Below are 21,245 nucleotides of genomic sequence, written 5' to 3'. Positions count from 1 at the left end.
TGGGCTTAAACACATTCAGTTGTAGTATATGCTGCTTTTGTACACTAGCGCGCACACACAGAGATACTCACAGAGAAGCCGGCATTTCAAGGCGTTCCCTCCTCTGTGAGGCTAAGAAGCAGCATGACAGACCCCAGCGTGCAGAATACAGACTTATCATCCGCTGTCATTCTCTCCTTGCAGACCAGGGGATTTTGCATGGGGCTCGCTGAACCTGGTGTGAGCTTGTTATATATTTATTTCATCTGTTATCAAGGGCTTTGAGAAGCATAACGTGGCTTTGGTGAGGTTGAGTACAATGCACTAGAAACCCATCAGTGATGGATTTCACTGCTCAGATCCCGTACCACTTTGATTTATGACATAATAGAAGAGTGATACGCTGCTCCTGCTGCACAATAGCGCCGTGCTCCATTCTGATGTAATTCCAGCTTGCTGTCACCTCTTAGCCTATCGCAGCTAGGGATGGGTATTGTTTAGGTTTTTATCCGATACCAGTACCAAACCGGTACTTTTGAAACTGTGCCGGTGCTTAAACGGTGCTCGAACTGGTGCTTAAAGAATGTAGAACACAAACTTTGTCCAAAAACCTCTCATGTTTAGCTGTTTTTTTTGTAAAAAGATAACAATGTTAGCCTTTTCTGCAGCTATGGGGCATATATGGCATCACTCTTGGCTGGAAGCAGTGCTTAATCAATGGAAAAAACACAAACTTTGTCCAAAAACCTCTCATGTTTAGCTGTTTTCCACTTTTCCTTTGGTCATTTTAGCCTTTTTGGCCAGGGTGAAGGGAGTATCTGCCATCAAACAAGAAGACAGCCGCATGTAACTACCACGGTGTTTGCTAGTTCACCTTACGTGCATTAATTTAATAACGTGGTTAGCCTACTCAACGTAAATTACACACGAACAACATTAAGCGACTCACGCAGAGAAGAACGGCTGCTGCTGCATCATCATCCGTCATCATTTCTGCTACACTGGCAGGGCTAGGAGCCAGGACTCTCCTCTTCGGGTTCTTGGGGGATGTTGCTAACTCCGGGTCCGATAACAGGCAACCCACGCGCAGTAGATGTGCACGGTGTGAGGTCTCGCAGCAAGCTATCAAATACGGCGCATTTCTTGGCTTTTAACAAAATGCTATACGTCGCCAGGTGTTTCATCAGATTCGAGGTGTTACCTCCTTTGCACAGTATCAGCTTAAAGCACTTGTTGCAGGCTGCTGAGTTTGCATCTTTTGCTGTGGAGTACAGCCAGACTTTAGACCGCTTCGCTTTGGGCGTTTTTTTAATCTGTAGCTCTGCTCTAAAAGAACGTACCTACCTGGGCCCGCCTACTATCCTCGCAAAATGATTGGCTGGAATCCAAAGTGTATGACATCTCAGGAAACAAAAAGCACCGAAATGTGCGCTGCTTTTCGGTCTGGTTACTACCGTTTATGTCACCGGATACCGGTACCCATCCCTAATCGCAGCCTGCTGTGCTTGAAAAAGGGAGAACCCTCCAATGCACTTCAAGGGCAATCTGATTGAATTAACCAGCCATTAGATGTATGAGATGAGCTGTAATTGGGGTGTGGGGGTGACGCGGGTATTTATCTATTTAGATGAATGAGTTTTGACCGCAAGGTCGTGTTACTGCTCACGCCGCCCTCAGGACAACTTGAACTGAGCGTGTACCTGCTTGCGTCTGGCTCAGCCATTTTGTTTGAACCTGTCGTCGCCGTGCCTAGACGCCTCGCATAACACATTTGGCTCCTTATGGTTTGGCACTGATGGTGTTTTTTATAGAGCTGCTCAGCGGCGCTCATTTCTCTCGCTCTTGTCGCAGCCCTCGTTAATGACTGGGAGAATAGGAATTAGAGGCAACAAATGAACCGCAGTGTATTCGCGTCAGTCAGGTGCGCTGGGAGCAGATGCTGTGAGCATTTACACCTTCATGTCAACATGTTTTCTCCTTAATTTACTGACTGACTGTTTCACTCTTTACGTGTCGCTCTTTTCTTTGTTTTTTCCCAGAAACTTTTATTCTATTCGTGTCTGTATCGCTCGCTGCCGCTTGCACGTCGTGGTTGAAATGACCTTTACCCTCTTCCCGTTTCCCGTTTCACGCAGGCCTGCCCCTGTTGTTCCCTCTGAGAGGAAGAGGAAGTGATGTCACGCCACCACCATCGCTTTGAGAGGGACTACCGGGCACCCTGGGAGCGGAGAGACATCCGTCCTTCTGGCCTCCACAATGGAGGAGCCAATCATAGCTGTGCCTCTGCCGTTGTCAACGGCAACAACCGTCCGGGGCTCCTTCCCCTCCCAGTCATCCCCTCCCTTCTTCCAACTCCAGTTACAGTTGCCGTGACAACATCGAGCAGCGACTTAGTGGTCAAGCGAGGCATCTCGGCAGCAGGATCGGTGGCTCCGGCATCAGCCAAGGTAAGAGGCTCATCCAAATGGATGCTGGGACACCTGCTTCCCTCTGACTCCTCTTGGACAGCTCTCGATCTCTTTTACTGCTCTGTCAGGCTTTCTTTCCTCTCACTGTGTCAACTTTTCGATCTGTGATGACTCCCCAACTGGATGTAATATCTAACTTTTTCCATGCTTTTGAGACTCTTCTGCTTTCTTCTCTCGCTCTGTGTGTCTTCCAGTTCTTCCCTCCCACTTTTTTTCCCAAACATTTCTGCACTGGCACGCCTGTCTTCATGGTTCAACTGTCTCAGCTCCTCAAACCCCCTCTGTTGTTTCTCTCTGCAGCCTCTTTTGCTCTTTACCTTTATCCCTCACTCCAGTTTTGCTGCTCTCTCTGCACATTCTTGCCAAACCATTTTCCTTCCATCTTCATTTTCTCTCTCTGCCAAATTGCTGGCTTGTCCTGCTTTTGCCTCCTTTGTCATTTTTTTCTTACATTATTTAAATGATCTCTGACAGCTGACTCAGATGGGTTCTGCTTTAAGGTGATGATTTGTAGTGCGCTAGAAACAAGCAAACAAAGGGAGCCATATTATTATATACCATATCAGTATATATTGATCTTGTAGGTCATTGATTTCCCAGTGTCCCAGGCGATATTTCTGCATTAACCAGTGGGAAAGATTTAGCTTAGTTGTTACAAATAATAAATTAAGTGGACCCGAACAGGTTTGCATAGAAGCATTAACGGATAATTAAAATTAATGTACGAGCAGTACAAAGCAGCATCTAAAAAGAATGCATAAACATATATTTTGTTAGTTACTTTAATACATTGTATAGATAACCAAATTAATTTTCTTTGCAAAAATTATAACTGATAGTTCACACAGTAGTCAGCAAAATTAGTAAAAGGTAATTTTTTTGGCTTGCAGTTGAATTGCTAGGTACCATCATGGATTAACAATTAATATTGTTAGCCAAATATAATAGATACACACCTGTTATGGTAGTCAGGTAAAAATATGAACATAAAGTTGTGTTAAGAGTTTTTTTGAAGAATTTTCAAATCTCATGTTTTAGTACTGAAGAAGCCTCTCTGATCAGAGGTGGGACATCTTAGTAAATTTCCTAGTTAACAATATGTGTTAAAAGCTGAAATTGTTAGCTGTTACCTATCTAGCAGTTAAATTGCTATCCACAATATGCATTAACAGCAGTTAACAGAAATTGTTAGCCAGCTAGCTAAACAGCTAATGTGGCTATAAAGCAAAGTTATGAATATAACACTGTAAATTATTTTGAAAAAGTATGACTAGCAATTATATTGCTAGATAACAGTATGGGTTAACAGATGAAATTGTTGTCTAACCAATTAATAAACAGGTGAAATGGTGTAGACAGGTGATGTAAAAGTGGGGCTAGCAGTTAAACTGTTAGCAAACAGTATGGAGCGGTTAGCGTGTATCACAAAAGTAGCCTAGCATGCCAGAGTGTTAGCTAAATATTAGGGGTGCAAAGATACTCGTATCGATATTGAACCGTTCGATACAGTGCATTCAGTTGGGTACGCATATGTATCGAACAATACAAAATTTTTAATTTATTTTATCAACTTTCCTTCAGACGATGCTGTCTGTGTTGAGAACTTAGTGGATCTGCGTTCGACTACTCCGCCTAGGCTGCACTGTCGAGCGCAGATCCACTGAGCGCAGCACAAGCTAGCAAGACTGAAGCTAAGCTCGTTGCAACATGGCAAATTGAACCTCCCCCACCCTCATTCAGATCTGGCCTTTGGAACTATTTTGGTCTTCATGTGAAGTATGACCCTGAAGGTAAGCGCGTCATGGACAAAAGTAAAACAGTATGTTGGATGTGCCACGCAATGCTCAATTACATGGGTGGGAACTACTGCCAGTTTGCTCGTTAACGTGTTGACGCCGTCCAGCCCCACGCACGGGCGATCCGTGGTAGCTCGTTAACGGAGATTTGCCGTGTTGTGGCATTAACCTCATTTCAGATTAACGCTGACAGCACTAGTGGGAACACAATGAATATGACTGCACATTTACGCCGACACCATCCTAGTGCAAAGACAAATGGAAGCAGACAACAACAACAAGCAGGCATGCTACAAACTTTACCCCAGTCATTTAGACAGCTGTTAGCACATGATTCTCCTTATGGGGACCTGATATGTTTAATATGCTGCTGAGAGTATACCCCAGAAGAAGCGTATAGTAGTATAGCTTTTATTTTGGAAAGAGCCATTTCTCTGTAATAAACTCTCTTTTCCAAAGATGAGTGATTTCTCGATCAGATAGATTTATTTTTTTCTTACTTTGTTGTTTCAACAACATTAAATTTAAAAACTACTTTTGAGTTAAAATATATATTTATAATTTCAATAAATGACAAATTAAAAAAGCATGAACAATTTTTTTGTATCGAAAAAATATTGAACCGTGACACCAAAGTATCGAACCGAACCGTGAATTTTGTGTATCGTTGCACCCCTACTAAATATATTAAGTAAATTGGCCAATAAGCATAATAAAATAAGTGGATCTTAAGGGAAGTAAGTTAAAAATATCCAGCTAATAGTTAATTAAAAATTGTGGAGAAATATTTAGCTGAAATGAAATTCATTAGAACCAGTGTTGAAGACAAAGGAGGAGTTCAAGTGTAACAAGGCTGTTGAGGTAGATCAGAAGCAAAAGATGGTGAACCGCTGTCAAAGATTAAAAGCAATCTCTTCTCGCTCCATTGTGACCATGATATTTAATCCAAACTGTATTATAAAGCTATTTTTTTAAGGCCTCAAGTGACTTAGGTGCATTCATTCCTGATTTGATTATACGTTGTATTTGTGTTTAGAAAATAACTGCAGCTTGAAAGTGTCTTGAGTGGTATAGTCAAGAGCTGTACAGTTTGTGTTTTCCACCCCTTCGTCTTGGGATTTGCTAGCAAGCTGGCTGTCAGCAACGTGTGAAGAGAGAGGCCTTTACCAAAAAGGAGTTAGACATTTTAGCCTCTCCCCAGCCTCCGCTTCCATGGATACCATTCATCTTCTCTCTACATTCCTCCTCACTGTCAGATCATTTTCTTTAACTTGGACTTCTTGGTCTCTTGCTCTTGGTGGAATCTGCTCTGTAAGAGCAGAGGTAAACAATGCTCTGGTAATTTAGCCCACAAGTGCACATCATTAGATTCCCCGCTGAATACACTGACCACAGACGCAGTGAATCTGCTTTGGCACCGCATCGGCCCTTCCTTTTGTGCAGCTGAATAATTACATACATTCAGACAAAGTCTCGCCAACTCCCACCGTGGCCGTTGTCATCATTCAATGGCTGCCATAGCAATTAACTACTTTGCATTGCATCTGAGTGCACACTTGTTTAAACATACAGCGTATGGGGGAGTGCGTGCATGAGTGCGAGCGTGTGCGCGCACAGCAACAACTGTGTGGTTATTTCCCAAGATGCCAATCTTATTCAGGGATTTACTTTGCTTTGGTTTGCTCCTGACAGTCCTTTGTAATGTAGGCAGTAGAGACCAGCACAGTTTAGAAAAGGAAATACATAGTCTGGGTTCTGCTTTAATAGTGGCCTACAAAAGATACCAGAAGCCTTAAGAACTGGCCAACACTGTGGGAGCCTGTCTCTCTATCTTCTTCCTGGCTGCATACTGTCCTCACTTGATCTCTGTCATCTTTGATCAAAGCTGTTGGCGGTCACAAAGAGTCTGATGGACGGCTGTAGCTCGCTCTCCACGGGACCCGTGTCCCTGCTCTGTCCACATATACACTAAAAAGCTAGTGGACTATGTTGATTTCCACTGGTCCGATGTACATGTGCACGTGTATATGTGCAGGTGTACATATGCGTGTAGGGTAAATGCTGACATTCGAAAAGGGCCATCTGGCTGCATTGTCCATGTAAAGCTAACCACATGGAACAATGAACCGTTGCTAATGTAGACCTATGCTCTGTTATCCCTTTAATTATTTTTTTTAAAACTTAATTTAACGTGCATTTTGTGCTGCTGTCACAGATGTTGAATTGGATGTAATTATCAAACAGAGCCATTGTGTCTCCGGCTGATGAACAGTATCGTGAATGTCAGGGAAAAGCTCAGTTTCACTCAGCATGCTAGTCGTTTTTCCAAAGCATTTTTTCCTTAGAATATCAATGAGAGTCAATTTACTAGGTAATAACTAAACAGACATCGTAGCATCTGAGCAGGTCGAGGCAAGAGCTGAGGCCTGGTGCCTGTCAGGAATATTACTGTAGGCTCACACAGCAAGGCCAAATTCCATAAAACTTGGAGGAGAGGTGGAGCACGGGTAAAGGAAGTACTCGTCAGATTTTGGTGCAAATTCTGAACGCTTGCCTTAAACTAGCAAAAAGGTGCAATGGCCTTGGTGGAGGTTGTGCTCCGACTTTGTGTTATTTACTCATCATTTAAAAAACAGCACCTTTTCTGACATATCTGTGGACGGGTATATGTGTGCCACCAGTACAACCAATGTTTTCTTAAAGCCAACTGCATATTAAAAGAGGGACATCTAATATTTGGTTACATGGGGATCAAAGGAGTATGTGTACATGTCCTAAATCATTTAGTGTGTGATGCTCAGTTCTGGATGAGACTTCCTTGCTTCACTATTCTGTTTAATTGAACGTAATTGCATCGAAGTTGCGGAGCGCTTGAAGTTCCAACCAGAACATATTAGCTGGACAAGCCGTCTGAGCTAAACATTTGCATAAGGGACATCCTTAAAAGGCACATGCTGTGCCGTTTTATTAATCTCATCTTTTACATTGCGTTAAGTCACACGCTGAACTGAAATACTATCGTCCAGCTGCTTTTGCCTGGGGACAATTAAGCAATGCTTATGCAAACAGCATAGTCGCACGTCCTCACTATTGACATAAAAAGAGAGAGGTGACATTACTGTGCACAGTTTATAAAGCTGAAGACGCATCGCTGGCTTCAATAATGAGTTAAAAAGAGTTTCACACTTCTTCTGTGTGATACACATAAGGGGTGTGCTTTTAAAAATGTGTAGATGGATGGATTTGTATATGTGTTAATGCTTTAATGCTGCGGCTAAACGTTTGCACATTCATGTTACAACCTGTTATTAAGGTTAGTGAGGATTTTATAGACTTTATATGTGCACTAAAGCTGGAATTTTTTATCTCCTAACACATTACTCAGAAATTATCTTCCCACAGATAGGCTGCTGAAACATATGGATTTTGCTGCATGGACTAATCCCTTAGTGTGAAATTTTTAATCCATCCTCCCCTGATATTTAACAGTAGTGGTAGCTGGAATTTCTTCACCAGCCCTCGTATAACCCAAATGCAGCAGACACAACTAGTACAGCAAGAGCATGGTGATAAGCTGAACGATTCATTGGCAGAGCACCGATGATGTTGGATAAGATGGACAAGATGACCGCTGTTTTGCGGTCTGTCTGGGGTCCACTTTTATAAATTTTAAATGTGTCCAAAATCAGAAAAAAATCCAAGAGTCTCACATCAGTACAGCCTTTATATCGATCAAGTGACCGCCAAAAATACATCATTATCATTTGCTTGAAGGTTTATGTTGATGGACGGCATCACTGGCATTTTGATTTCGCTCTGTTTACATCTCATTCGTTTCTCTGTTGAAAATGTTTCTTGATGAGATTTTGGTTTCTGATCTTTCGAGCAGTCTCGAACCGTGATTGCTATTTGTTTAGCCTGTAGCCATCTCATTAGTTTAATGTTGTTGCACTCAGTAGGTAAGTAATCCTGTGTTATTCTGGTCAGATAGCTGTTGTAGGAAGGTGCAAAACGCAGAGAGTCTCTAGCTAAAGTCCAATATGAATTATTTAAAGACAATCTGTGGAGGTTATGCTTTGTATTTTGTAGCGTCTCAAAAAAAAAAGTCTAAAAAATCTGGGTAGCAGCGATTTGCAGTAAATAGAAGACGTATAGTTTGGTATCAGCCAACAGTTTGAGCTTGAAGTTGATATTTGCATTAAAAGTGTTGCTTCAGCAATGATTTGATCCAAGATAAGCATCTCAAAGGGGGGGAAAAAACCAAAAAAAAACAAAAGCAAAATGAAAAACCCTCGAAGCGGTGACAGCAACAATCAATAGAGCTTCTCTTAAAACAAAATTACACATTGTATCTCACTGGTCATTGATTTCAGCCAGGTCAGGTAGCCAGTGGATTGAAGCAGACCCCATACTGTGACCAACACAACACTGAACCGCGGGTGTCATGGCCTCACTCTGACACAATCAAAAAGAAGAAGAAAAGAAAGAACGCTTGCAAAAAGCACGTTTCTTCAGAGTCTTTTCTATTTCTGCATCCCCCCAGCTAATATAGTGATAGATGTTCTGGTCAGCGCTGAGGCGTTTAAAAAAAACTACCAGTATGACACGACCGGGGCATCACCTTTGTAGTGCATTAGCAGCGGCTTAGCTTAGCTTTTATTCTTATTATCTCGCAGAGCCTTAATATCTGCGTAAAGAAACACTCCATGTGAATGTCACGGCGGTGTCAGGGAGCCTTGTAATGAATAGACTGGAAGAGCGAAAAATTATTGAATCTCTACCGAGGTTGAGGCTAAAGAGGGGGTGAGGGTGGGGTGGGGGGTCCTTTGAAAAATGGGATAACTTTGTGACGAGTCGCTGTGAAATGTATTGAATATGAGATGATTAAAGTTTAAGTAGGCACACACTGGGGAAGCGGGATGAGAGCGCCGGAACGGAGACGGGAGGAGAGGGAGGGAGGCGGGGTGAGGCGCCAGGTGAGGGTTGCTTTTGAATTAGCTCGAGCTAGTGGAGGAAACCACAATTGTTCTGTCAAACACTGCGATGCAACTCCATCATCGAGATAAGATGAAACTTTACATTTTACAAAGCGAGGCAGACTCACCATGGGGTCGCGCCGAAAGCGCTGCTCGCTTTCTACGAGGGAAGCTGAGAACACTGATCATCGCAGCGAGAAAAAAAACGATCGCTTCACAGCTTGAAGGGATGTCATCCAGCGTGCCTTTATGCTGATGGACATAAACTGACGGTGCAGATAATTCAGCGAGATGGTTTACAAGAGCTGGTTAAGAATAGTAAAAAGAAAAAAAAATATCACGTGGTCCTTTTTTTATCATCCCTGACATTTTGACTTGCATTAAGAGTCAAAATATATACTCCAAACTCTCCCTAAATACTAAATAGTGCGATCTTTCTAAGGCACCTTTATCGTTCTCTTTGAGCTGCAGCAAGGTAAACAATCTTCACGCCGCCGCTGCCTGGATGTGATTTATTAGCTTCTACTGTACGTGTTGCCATCCCATCGCAGACTTGCTGCGTGCCATTTTCATTCACTGCAAAAATGTCACCAAAATCAAGCTTCTAAAAGACAATTCCTCTGAAGTAGAGCTGACTGATTGATGAGAAACCCTTTATTTCAGCACGGCAGCTTTCATTTATTATCTATATGGCATCATGTAAAACCTGAAGGCGTTTTCACAGGTGAGTCAAGAGTCCCTTTATGTGACTTTCAGCGTTTGAACACTTATTCAACTTTAAATATGCGGAGCCAGAGGTCTGTTTCACTCTTTCTTTTCCACCCCTCCTTCTTCTTCTCTTCTTTGTAAGCGGTTAAGTGGTGCATGTGTCGGAGGATATTTTAGCGCTAAAAGTCAGCTTGTCTAACAAAGAGCTGAGCCGAACCTGTCAGCTCTTTTTCCGCCTTGTCCATCTGGTGGAGGTGTCAGTTTGGATAAAGACAGCCCTTCGGCGGGTGCGTATGCAGAAAATCCGCCCTCGAGCGCGCTATTAAAAACGCCACTTTCTTTTTGCTTCTTCTGATTGGATTTTTTTTTCCTCCTTCTCATCACTGGAAAATGAGAGTTTGAATTCCTGGCACATACAAGCGAGGAAAACATTCAAAGCTTGCCGATGCGTACACCTGATCTTAATTGGTCTGACAGTTAATGAACTAAGACTTCCTACTTCAGTCTTTTACTTTCCATTACTCAGGCATTAATTCTTTTTTTTTTTTGTGTTTGTGTGTGTGTGTGTGTAATCGCAAACATCATCGGGGTGTTTGTGGACAAACAAATGTGCTGTCACCCATCTACGCCAGAGGCACTAAGAATCGGCGGGCCTCAAGGGAGCAGTGGGAGGATTAGGCAGTGATTTTCCTTCACATGATACAGGGAAACTTTTGAGTGTTAATGAGATGCAGCGATCGTGTGTTTACCTGGAGCAACGGCGCTGGGGTCTGGACGTCTCTGCGCCATGTGGGAAGAATTAAAGCTTCCCGCTTTGAATCAGACCACGCTACGCCGCCATGATTGCTAATCAAGGACAGAGATACAGAGCCAGCCGGCCAGCCAGACAGATGGACGGACAGACACAGAGAGAGAGTCAGAGACAGACAGAGAGACAGGTGAACTCCTCAGTCATGAGGACTGCATACTGTCAAACTGTCAGAGGGAAAAAGGCATTGTAAAAAAGGAACTGTCAAAACTGTATTTTTCTTTCTTTCTTTTCTTTTTTGTCCGGTATTCACATTTTAAATCGGACGGGTTGTGAATGGGAGTCATGAATCCGATGACAGATTTATCAGAAATCTCTCGCCCTCATCGCAAAGTTAGGACAACGTCATCTTTCGCTGTCCAAAAAAATATTGATAGCTGTCTTGATTTAGGGAGGAAAGGTTGGTAAAAGAAAAGAAAGAAAAATCCACATAAAAACGAAACAGCGGGCAGATGTGGGAGGATAACGAAGCAACAGGTCAAAGGACAGGTGAAGGAAAGTGTTATCTTAGTCTGTCTCGTCACTCTCGCGGTGACAGGAGTGTCCCGCGGGCTTCATCTAACCCACATCTTTTTTCATGAGTGCTCCCGTGTCTGTCTATCCTGTCCACAGACCCACAGAGGTAGGATCCCAGCTGACCTTTTGTCTCGACAATGTAGCGCTGCAATTATCCATCCAGCTCTTCCCCTGTAACGATTCTGCAGCCCGGCCAAGTCTTCCCTCTCTCTGTCTTTTTCTGCTTTCGGTGCACGTGTTGGATTTGGACGCCTTTGGGAAAAGAAAAATAAAACAGACCGAGATGAGCTATTGTTCAAAGAAATCCACGGATACCCCAAAATAGGAGACCTTTGTGGGTAGGGGGGCTGGCTCTGCGGTGTGTCTGTAACTGGTTACGGTGGGCTTTACAAAAACATTCTGCATGCACGGCTCTGGCATTAGAAGAGAAGATTGTCCAGTAGGGGCCTGCTCTTCTCCTTTTTTTTCTGTTGTGTTTTTGTGTGTGTGTGTGTGTGCATATATGTGTGGGTGGAAATGGAAAAGCAGCCTTCTCAACACACCGGCTGTCTTATGAGTCTGGCTCCAAACTGGCGGCCTGATGGCTCAATCTAATAAGCAGTCATTGGATATCAGATTTGAATCTCTCTCTGCTGTGTGAAAGACGAGACGCAAGTCCCTTCTCTATTTGTGTCACAATGACTATGCAATATGAGGGTGTTATATTGAAAGGGTTTGAGGAGTGTGTTGTCATCCAATACTGTACATCTGCTCTCCCACCAGTACATGGAGATCATTGTCCCTCCGGTCTTTGGCTGAGGAGAAACTGGCACGGTGAGCGTCACTAGACAAAGGTGTGTTTACGAAGAGCGGATTTGTCTCGGAGGCTCTCGTTGGCATTAGTTTGTCTCCTGTGCTCGTATTTGTTGGGGAAATTAGTAGCTTATGCTACCCTCTGCAGTTGCATGATTTGATGACAGCAACAAAGGCCTAGAAATCCCGGGCTTTTTTTTTTCTCTCTTCTTTTTCATCTTGCTCCATCACACCTCTATTACTTTTTCGATCTAATTCGTCTGCCCATCTCTGCGCTTCCCCCTCCAGTCCACCACCCCTTTTGCGACTTCAAACAACTTCTTGTCTTTGTTGAGGCATAGATCCCCACTCCTGCGTCAGCAATGCCACCCTCTGAGCGCGCTTGTGTGAAATTGGATTGCTGATCCGTTGGTTTTGAGTGGCAGAGATGTAATATGGGATAGCGGCAACCGCATGCTCTGATGCCAGAGACAGCTGTTACAGGACACCGAGGGATCACAGACGACGCTTGACTCCCGGTCCTCATCTCTTCAAGACTGTAAATGCTCTCAGTAAATCTCATGACAACATAAAGGAAAACAGCGCTGAACAACAAGCAGAAACACACAAGGCTGTGGTCAGGCACGTCGCGCTGCCCGGCGTGTTCAAGGCTGTCAGATTTGCCCGATTCGCTTAAGTGTCAAGAGGTCACCGTTGATCCCTGGGCAATTTGAAGTGGCTGTCGTCTTAGATTTGCCATTATCATTTGTCATCGCTGCCGACGCTGCGTGTCACCGCTCCTCTTCCTCACCACAGGTTGAGAGGTCTGAGTCAAAGGGAAAAGTTATTCTTCACACAAATGTATCTTGCGATTATCACACACTCGGACTCCGTTGGCCTGAAAGGTAAAAGGTTTGCACTCTTTATCAGCTTGAATTCATGTCACTGGCGGGAGCATTTTTTTTTTTACCCCCAAGGCAAAAAATGGTATAAAAGCAAGTGCAGCTACTTCTCAAAACCACTCTTGCAGCATAGCCTGTCTTCGACATCCCTCCATTTTTCTCCAGTTGTGTTTTAAACACTTATTTTGCTGCAAAGTATGGCTCAATCCACAGCGCTCACTCTTAGCTCTTATCCTCCTCGAAACTCAGAAACAAGGTTGCTTATTTTTTTTTTGTGCTGGCTGCAATAACTTGATTCAAAGTATATCATATTCTGAAAACTGCTCCGAGTGTAGGATAAAGCCGCAGCCACGCAATATCCACCTGAGGGCTGAAAAGCTCCCCCAAAATAATTGAGCTGGCTAAAAATATCAGTTTACTAAGTCAGAGGATTTTTGTTGTTGTTGTTTGTATATTCTGGAAGAGAACTATGTCTACGTTGTTGTTACAAAGGTAAAGTTGGTAGATGTTGCTAGTACTGGGTGGGCCCCTTTTGCCTTCAGAACTGCCTTAATTCTTCATGTAACAGATCCAGCAGGTACTGGACACCTTCAGAGCTTTTGGTCCATGACATGATAGCGTAACACAGCTGTACATCCTTGATGACAATCTTCCATCTCACCATCCCAAAGAAGCTCTCATTTGAGTGCAGTGAACTTGGTTTGAACCTCAGCAGGTCGTCTTTCTACATGCCTAAATGCATCAGGTTCCTGCAGTGTGATTGGCTGATTAGATATTAATCATTTGTACAAGTTGTCCTTAACAAAATGGCCAACAGGTGTACTTAACAAAGTGGTCAGTGACTGTATATTAGTAGGCGGCCATTGTTAGGTATTTGCAACTTAAAAAAAAATATTTAAAAGAACATCCAGTTACTGCTAATTTCTTTATCACCTTCTGGACCCAGTTCCATGGGGGATGGCCGTAAGATTGCTGAGAATAAATACCACTGTTTGAAACTTCAACCCAAAAGTTTTCATTATTTTTTCAATTAGATACTCTATTTTGCTGAAAGTATTCGTTTTCCCAGCCAAATCATTGAATTCGGGTGTTCCAGTTGCTTCCATGGCCACAGGTGTATAAAATCGAGCACCTAGGCATGGAGACTGTACACACATCTGCGAAAGAATGGGTCGCTCTCAGGAGCTCAGTGAATTTGCGCGTGGTACCATGATAGGATGCCACCTGTGCAACAAGTCCAGTCGGGAAATTTCCCTGCTGCTAAATATTCAACAGCCAACTGTTAGTGGTTTTATAACTAAGTGGAAGCGATTATGAACAGCAGCAACTCAGCCATGATGTGGTGGGACACATAAAATAACCGAGCAGCTTCAGCAGTTGTTGAGGTGTATAGTGTCAGAGGTCAGCAACTTTCTGCAGAGTCGATCCCTACAGATCTCCAGACTTCATGTGGCCTTCAGATTAGGTGTCGCGGAAAAATACAACAAAATAAAACCAGTACTGGTACCAGAAAAAAGAAGATTTATTCTCAACACATGGGAAAAGACCCAGGGAAACAGAGTTAATGATAAAAAACCCTGAAAACCATAAATTTCACACCTGAATCTCAGCTCTCGCAGCCCGGTACCAAGCGACTCATGGAGCGGTACCGGGCCGTGGTCCAGGTGTTGGGGACCGCTGGCGTAGAGAGCTTCATGGAATCAGTTTCCATGTCCAAGCAGCTGCAATCAAGTCTTACATCACCACACCCAATGCAAAACATTATGGCGATTATGGCGTGGGTTTTTTTTGGACTTGGGCTTGCCCCTTACTTTGCGGAAACAGTTTGGGGATGGCCCCTTCCTGTTCCGACATGACTAATCAGCAGTGCTCAAAGCAAGGCCCATAAACACATGGATACGCAGGGATGGTATGGAAGAACTTGACTGGCCTGCACAGAGTCCTGACCTCAACCTGACAAAACACCTTTTGGATGAATTGGAGTGGAGACTACAAGCCAGGCCTTCGCATCCATCATCAGCGTTTGACCTCACAAATGTACTTCTGGAGGAATGGTCAAAAAGTCCCAGAAACACAGTCTTGTGGAAAGCTTTCCTAGAAGAGTTGAAGCCTTTATCACTGCAAAGGGTGGGCAGATATATGAGCAACATGGATTAATGATGGGATATTACTCAATTTCATATCCATGTGAAGGCAGATGAGCAAATAATTTTGGCAATATACTGTAGTTATGACTTTAGTTGTACTAAAACGCTCCAACCACTTCAAAGCATTCATTATTTAGATGTGTCCTCATGAAATCAGCAGCAGCAGAGAATTTTTTAGCACTCCCCACTAATGACAGCATCATCTTTACCTCTCATACACTCGTACGACTTTTTGTTTTGATTTAGCAACACTTCTCACTTGTGTTTTAACAGTTATTAGGGAATGGGTGTCTTTGGTGGAGTACGTCATGTTGTGAATCCCTAAAGAAGCATTAGCAGAATGCTAGCATTTAATGGGTTGTGCAAGAAAAAGTGGTGAGACGTCAGATAGCAGTGTTTCCTTTCGGTTGTGGCACATCATCTGTACTGTTTTCGTGAGAACCAGGGCGTTTTTTGTGTCTAGAAGCATGTGTAAATAGTCATTTTAGCCTTTTTATGTAACAGAGAATTGTTCACCGAGTGTTATCTCATGAGCACCCCCCACTGTGCCCTCGGCTGAATCGCAGCCAATTTCTGTACAGTGGAATTAATAGGAGGTATAAAGACTCCCCTACATTGCTGACATTACGCATAGCTGTCTGAATTATCCACATTTCACTATAACACAAAATGAATACTGTGAAATTGCTTTAGTTTAACCTCATCAGCGGGACAAAAAAATGCTTGCTTCTTTGTCTGATGCCTCCTATCTTATTGCCTGCATCACTTCTACTACGGGCTCTTCTTTAGAGAACAGCTTTTCGATAACTCGTAAAAAGAAAAAGACTCGCTTCTGTGACTTGTTTGTACCGCAGACGTCTTTTGTTTTCTTTTTTTTTTTCTTTTTTTTTTGTGTTATATGGTTGTGACAGAGGCAGCTTTATAAAGTGAGTGGAATCACATGAAGTGTTTTCTCTCCCCGTGTGGGTGGGACCTAATTGTGCTCTGTCTCTGTGCTTATGCAAGTTTTAAACGAGCACTTTCATCTCCCACTTAAACAAGTTCAGTATTTAAAAAGGAATTTATAGAAAAATGAGTTGTAATTGATATTGTCCGCATTCGGTTGTTTACGGCACATTTTAGATAATAGTTTTTACAAAGCAGCAGTCAGATGTCTGGAGACGCTAAAGCCCCTCTCTTCAGTTCAAGGCTGCCATTCACTCATCTATGTAATTGAGCACATCATCGAATGAGTGGATCAGCACTCTAGCCCTTCATACCCGCACTTAGTACCCAAATTTCCTTTCAAGTGTTAAATGAACCCCCCGCTGATCCTCGCTGATTGTATGTCATTTGGATTTTGTCTGGTGGCAATAAAACCTCATCTGCCAGCATCGTTCTCCTTCCTCAATGGCCACTCCTTTCTCTTTGTCTGTCCTGTTCCACAATTGCGGAATAAAGAGAGGTGGCATTTAAAAAGGTCCACATGTGGAGGGGTTGACATTCAAAGTACTGCCACCTTAAGGTTAACTCCATGCGAAAGGTGATAGTGAATGCAGGCTTTTAAAGCATCAGTCATGTCGTGGAATATCAGATATCAGTGAGGAGGCACACGGAGTAGTGTTTAAGATGCACAGGTAAACAATACAACCTCTCTTCGGCATGTCTGGCACTTCAGATCCATCTCACCTGTGGTATTAAGGCCTGATGTGCTCTTAGCGTCAGTTACATGCTGCAGAAGACAATGAGGGATTTTTGTCTTCGTGTTTTGCTGCCAAGGCTATATTTGTGTAAATGCATACGGCTTCAAAAGGAGTAGTTATGGACAATTGCCCTCAGATGCAGCCCGAGGCTGAAACTTGACTCCTGGTAGAAACATTTACTTTTTTCATTCCTATTTGAAAAGGCTAGACTAAAAGTGTTTGTACTTTCTATGGCTGTAAATAGACACTGACAGGCTTTGCTTTGAAAATTCCTTGCTTGACTTACTGCCGTTTTCAGCTGGGTGCACAAAGGAGACAATAAACGTGAGGCTTAAGAGAGGTCCTGAAAATACTTTGGAAAAGAAAAATCACTAGCCAATTGGCCGTGCTCTTCTCACTCACTGAGCTGATATCTGGAAAGGATCTTAGGCGTTTTGTTTAGCTTTAATGTGTCTATTGAAGAACACAAAGTGCATGGAACAGGAGAAGGAATTTTGCTATTGACTCCGAGCGGCTCTGGGGATGGGAGCATCTGTCGCGCAGCCCAGCACTTTGATTCAGACTGACACATCTCCACGTTCCCTAAAGTTTTCTGTAATGCAACCGCAAAGCTGACATTTTTGGTTTACGTCTCAGCAAATGCTGTGTTAAAGCTCGGTAGAGATCTGTTTCAGCTGATGCATCATAATGAGGTATTATGTTCTGATTCTGAACTCTTCATCACGCCGCATTGTCTAAAGTTTGAGTTTGTCTGATACTGTAAAGTTGTTATTGACCTTTTCTTCAGCTTTATATTTAGATATCATTAGCAAATGCTATTTTAGTTATGTTACAGATACAACACTATAAAAAAGTATTTGCCATTCCTGATTTTTTTTTTTGCTGGTAATGAGTATTTCACAGCGCTGTAGAGGAAATTTGGCCCACTCTTTTTAGCAGAATTGTTTAAATTCAGACATTTTTGGAGGGTTTTCTAGCAGGAATGGTGTAAAAAATTTAAATCTGGTTTAAGTCTTGACTTTGACTAGGCCAATGCAAAGCCTTTGACTTCCTGATGTTTTTCAAGACATGGTCTTGCTGCGCAACCCAAGTGCACTTGAGCTTTAGGGCAGAATTCATAGTTTCATCCCAACCATCCCAAGAAATTTGCAGTACCACCACCATCTTTGGCTGTTGGTATGATGTTCTTTGTATGAAATCCGCTGTTAATTTTATGTCAAATGTAAAAGGACTCAAAATTCCCCAAAACTGGAACTTTTGTCTCATCAGTCCACTGAATATTTTCCCAAAAGTCTTGTGGATTAAGATGCTTTTGGCAAGTGTGAGGAAACCCTTGGTGATCTTTTTGGTCAGCAGTGGTTTTCACCTTGGACTCTCTCAAGGTAAAAGTTGTTCTGGGTTCTTTTCTGACCTCCTGGATGAGCTTGTCGATTTTCTCTTGGAGTAATTTTAGTAGGCCGGGCACTCCTGGGCTCACTCAGGTTCACCGCTGTTCCTAGTTTTTGTGGATAATGGCTCTCATCATTGTTCACCGGAGAACCAACGGCTTAGAAATGACTTTGAACCCCTTTTCAGAGCGATAGATATCAATGATTTTGTTCCTCAGCTTGTTTCTTGAAATCTTGTTGCCTGTTCTACTTTGTCAGTTTTTGACAGTTGCTTGGTTCATTTTTGTCTAATATTTAAATTGTTGTTTGATGAAAATTATTTGCTGAAAAAGATGTGAAAAATATACAAAAACAAAGCTATAAATAATAATAATCATTGGTGCGACATATTAAACAAATACATTTGTAGTTGACAGAAACTTGGGTGATGTGATTAGTAGTAGTATTAGTAAAAGTAGCTGGTGGTAGCTAAGTCAAACTTTGTTTTTCTGGTGCAGAAATGTAAAGTACAGGTTGATCCTCTCTAGCTGTGCTCTGATAGGTATTTTTAACTGGCAGATAAACATTTCCTGCCCCTAACAACCCTCGTTTTTATTTGTCCCTGTACTGTGTTAAAAGTGAATGACTGCATCCAAGTAAAATCTCTGCTGGATCCATTAGAAATGTGGCGCATACTTTAGCTCGCGCTTTGATTAGGATGTCCAGTTGATCTGGGCTAATCTCTTTAACGAATGAGTCTTGGGTCCCTGCATTCATCATGGTCAATAACAACAAATGGCTCTACTGTACTGCTGATAGTTTCTGCTTGGGGCGATAAAATAATTGCCCTTTTTATGTCAGATTGGAGGATGCTGATTTGCCAAATGTACAGGGCTATAAGCTTATCTTCAGTCAGCAATTGGCAATATTACCTCTCTGCCTGGGCAATGTTTCTTTGAGAATGCAGAAGCATTTTTTAGGGACACCACTGCAGCATAGCATTTCTATGGATCTTATTCAGTATGTTTAACATCTTACATGCACATTTAACACATTATTTACACTTAATCTGGAGACTTCTGCTGGCTAGCAGGCCCTGCTTCCTGTATTCTATTTTTACCATCCAGCGCATATAACAAACTTTTTTCTCTCTCACCTTTTTTTTAATATAACAAGGTCCTCATTATGACAGAAGCTTTTCCTCGACTACAGACAACTTTTTATCTCTCTCTCCTTATTCTTGCATTTCTATCAGTCCATTATTCGACTGCGAGTCCCCAGCATTGTGGCCTACTTGCTGTGGGCCTTCCCTGTGCACCAGACTCAGGGGATCTAAAGCCGGCCATTTTAATAATACACACATAAATAATAGATATATTTTAAATGCAAATTCTAATAGGGACTTTGGGGGCGACTCAATCATGCAGCATTTGCGGTTTTGACCTTAACTCGGGCTAACAAATTACTGGGAGCTCAGTGTTTCTCATTAGGTGCTCCACGCATCATCACACCGCCAAGTTGCCTTTGGCTATAACCACAAACCCTGTATACACATGTTCAATATTTTCCTTTCATTTTTTGTGTTTAGTAGTTTTTACCTGCGCGCTTTTTTTTTTTTTTAAAGTAAAAAGTAACATCAAATACCTCACAGTTGATGTTGCTGATAAGAGTATAATAAAAACAGAGGTAAAGTTATATAAATGCCATTGTTTTTGTTCTCTTTTGAAAGAAAACATCCATAACTAATGCAGAAAATCGTAATACATACATATAGTAAGTACAAGTAAGAAGTTGTCTGGTGAAATAAAGTATATTCAGTGTATAAGTAAATGTCCCATATTTGAAATTCTAATTCAAGCAGAGTATTATTGCAAAATGCCTAAATAGCTAAAATCTAAGTGCTTTGCATGAAGATGGCTTCTTCTGATTATGGCTGTCTGGGGTTATTGCCAAGCCGCTGAATCAATTGTGATGCCTCTTGAATAGCACTGCTCTTATTTTCTTTTCACCACATAAATTTAGAGAAGATATTAGTAAGAACACACATTTTTTGTGTGCTTAAGGAAAAGGTTCTCCTAAAATTCCATCCATATATTCATACTCTTTGCCTGCCTCTTATGTTAAATATTTGAGCTCATCTCAACATGAGCTCGGTGAGCCGATATTTTGGAAGGGTCACCAGTGGACCAGTGTCTGAGCTAACAAACAAACCATTTTGCATGTCTGGGCTCACACAGATGAAATAATAAAGAAAAAAAAAAAATCAAACCAAGGACCTTCTTGGCTGTGAGGCGGCTCTGGTAAACACTAAGCCACCATACTCCTATTCATAATGATAACAACAGTGGAACTGCCGTGTAATTGGAAAGAATAAATCTGGGCCGTGTATAATAGCGGGAATGGTTATTACAAATTGCACACATTCTAATGTGTTTCCACAAAAGAAAGAAACATTCCACCCATCCAAGAAATAGATGCAGGTATGCAGCAAAAAATGTTAGAATTACTATAGCTATTGTGCAGAGAGGTTATGCTACGAATAAGGTCATGTTTTGTTGAATGGGTTTAAGATTACGCCAGGCAGAAAGCTCTTTACAGCTTCAGCATCAATTTTTTTCTTCCCCCAGTCCTATTTCACAACAATTGCTCCAATGTGCACCGTGACCAGCCCTTACATTTATTCCTGCTAATATCAACAGCTGGCCGTCACATTTACCTACAACCTCAAGTCCCTCTGTATTTTCATAATCTCGCCGTGCACGAGATGCACAAACACGCGGATCATCGTCTGTGAAACAACAAAGGCCACACAGTCTGTATTCCTTTGTAATTCGGCTCTAATAACAGCCCTGCAAACTTTATTGCAACCCTAATCAGATTAGATACTTCTGGGAAATAACAGTTGATAATGTTTGAAGAGGAGGATAATATCCCTATTCAAATTAGTCTGCAAATTAGAATGGAATAAATTGTCTGTTCAACATAATATTTTACCGAGTCTGGAGACAAAGCAATCCAAAAAGTAATTGAAAGCAATTAGATTATGATTACTAAATTTGATTAATCTGGTGGATTACACTACTGGTTGTCAATTTCAGGTTGGTATTCTGTTACAAATTGCTAAT

The 21,245-nt window shown here is 42.2% G+C and overlaps 1 protein-coding gene across 9 annotated transcripts in view; it reads left to right on the top strand.

The window, feature by feature from the left end:
- Positions 1–21,245, top strand: part of LOC120724739 (kelch-like protein 29) — a 262,953-nt gene that overhangs the window by 97,538 nt on the left and 144,170 nt on the right. For 8 of the 9 annotated variants that reach the window (XM_040017100.1, XM_040017095.1, XM_040017101.1 and 5 more), the window contains one exon: positions 2,115–2,426. In XM_040017100.1, the coding sequence (XP_039873034.1) occupies positions 2,154–2,426 (273 nt within the window). In that variant the 5' untranslated portion in view covers positions 2,115–2,153. Of the gene's footprint in view, positions 1–2,114; positions 2,427–9,214 lie in introns of those variants that run through there. The other variant, XM_040017102.1, reaches the window with a different exon arrangement.

This window comes from Simochromis diagramma, unplaced genomic scaffold (assembly GCF_900408965.1).
Source record: "Simochromis diagramma unplaced genomic scaffold, fSimDia1.1 OVJJ01000802.1, whole genome shotgun sequence".
Taxonomy (NCBI): Eukaryota; Metazoa; Chordata; class Actinopteri; order Cichliformes; family Cichlidae; genus Simochromis; species Simochromis diagramma.
Note: the sequence above shows the minus strand (reverse complement) of the source record. Positions and strands in the feature narration are given on the sequence as shown.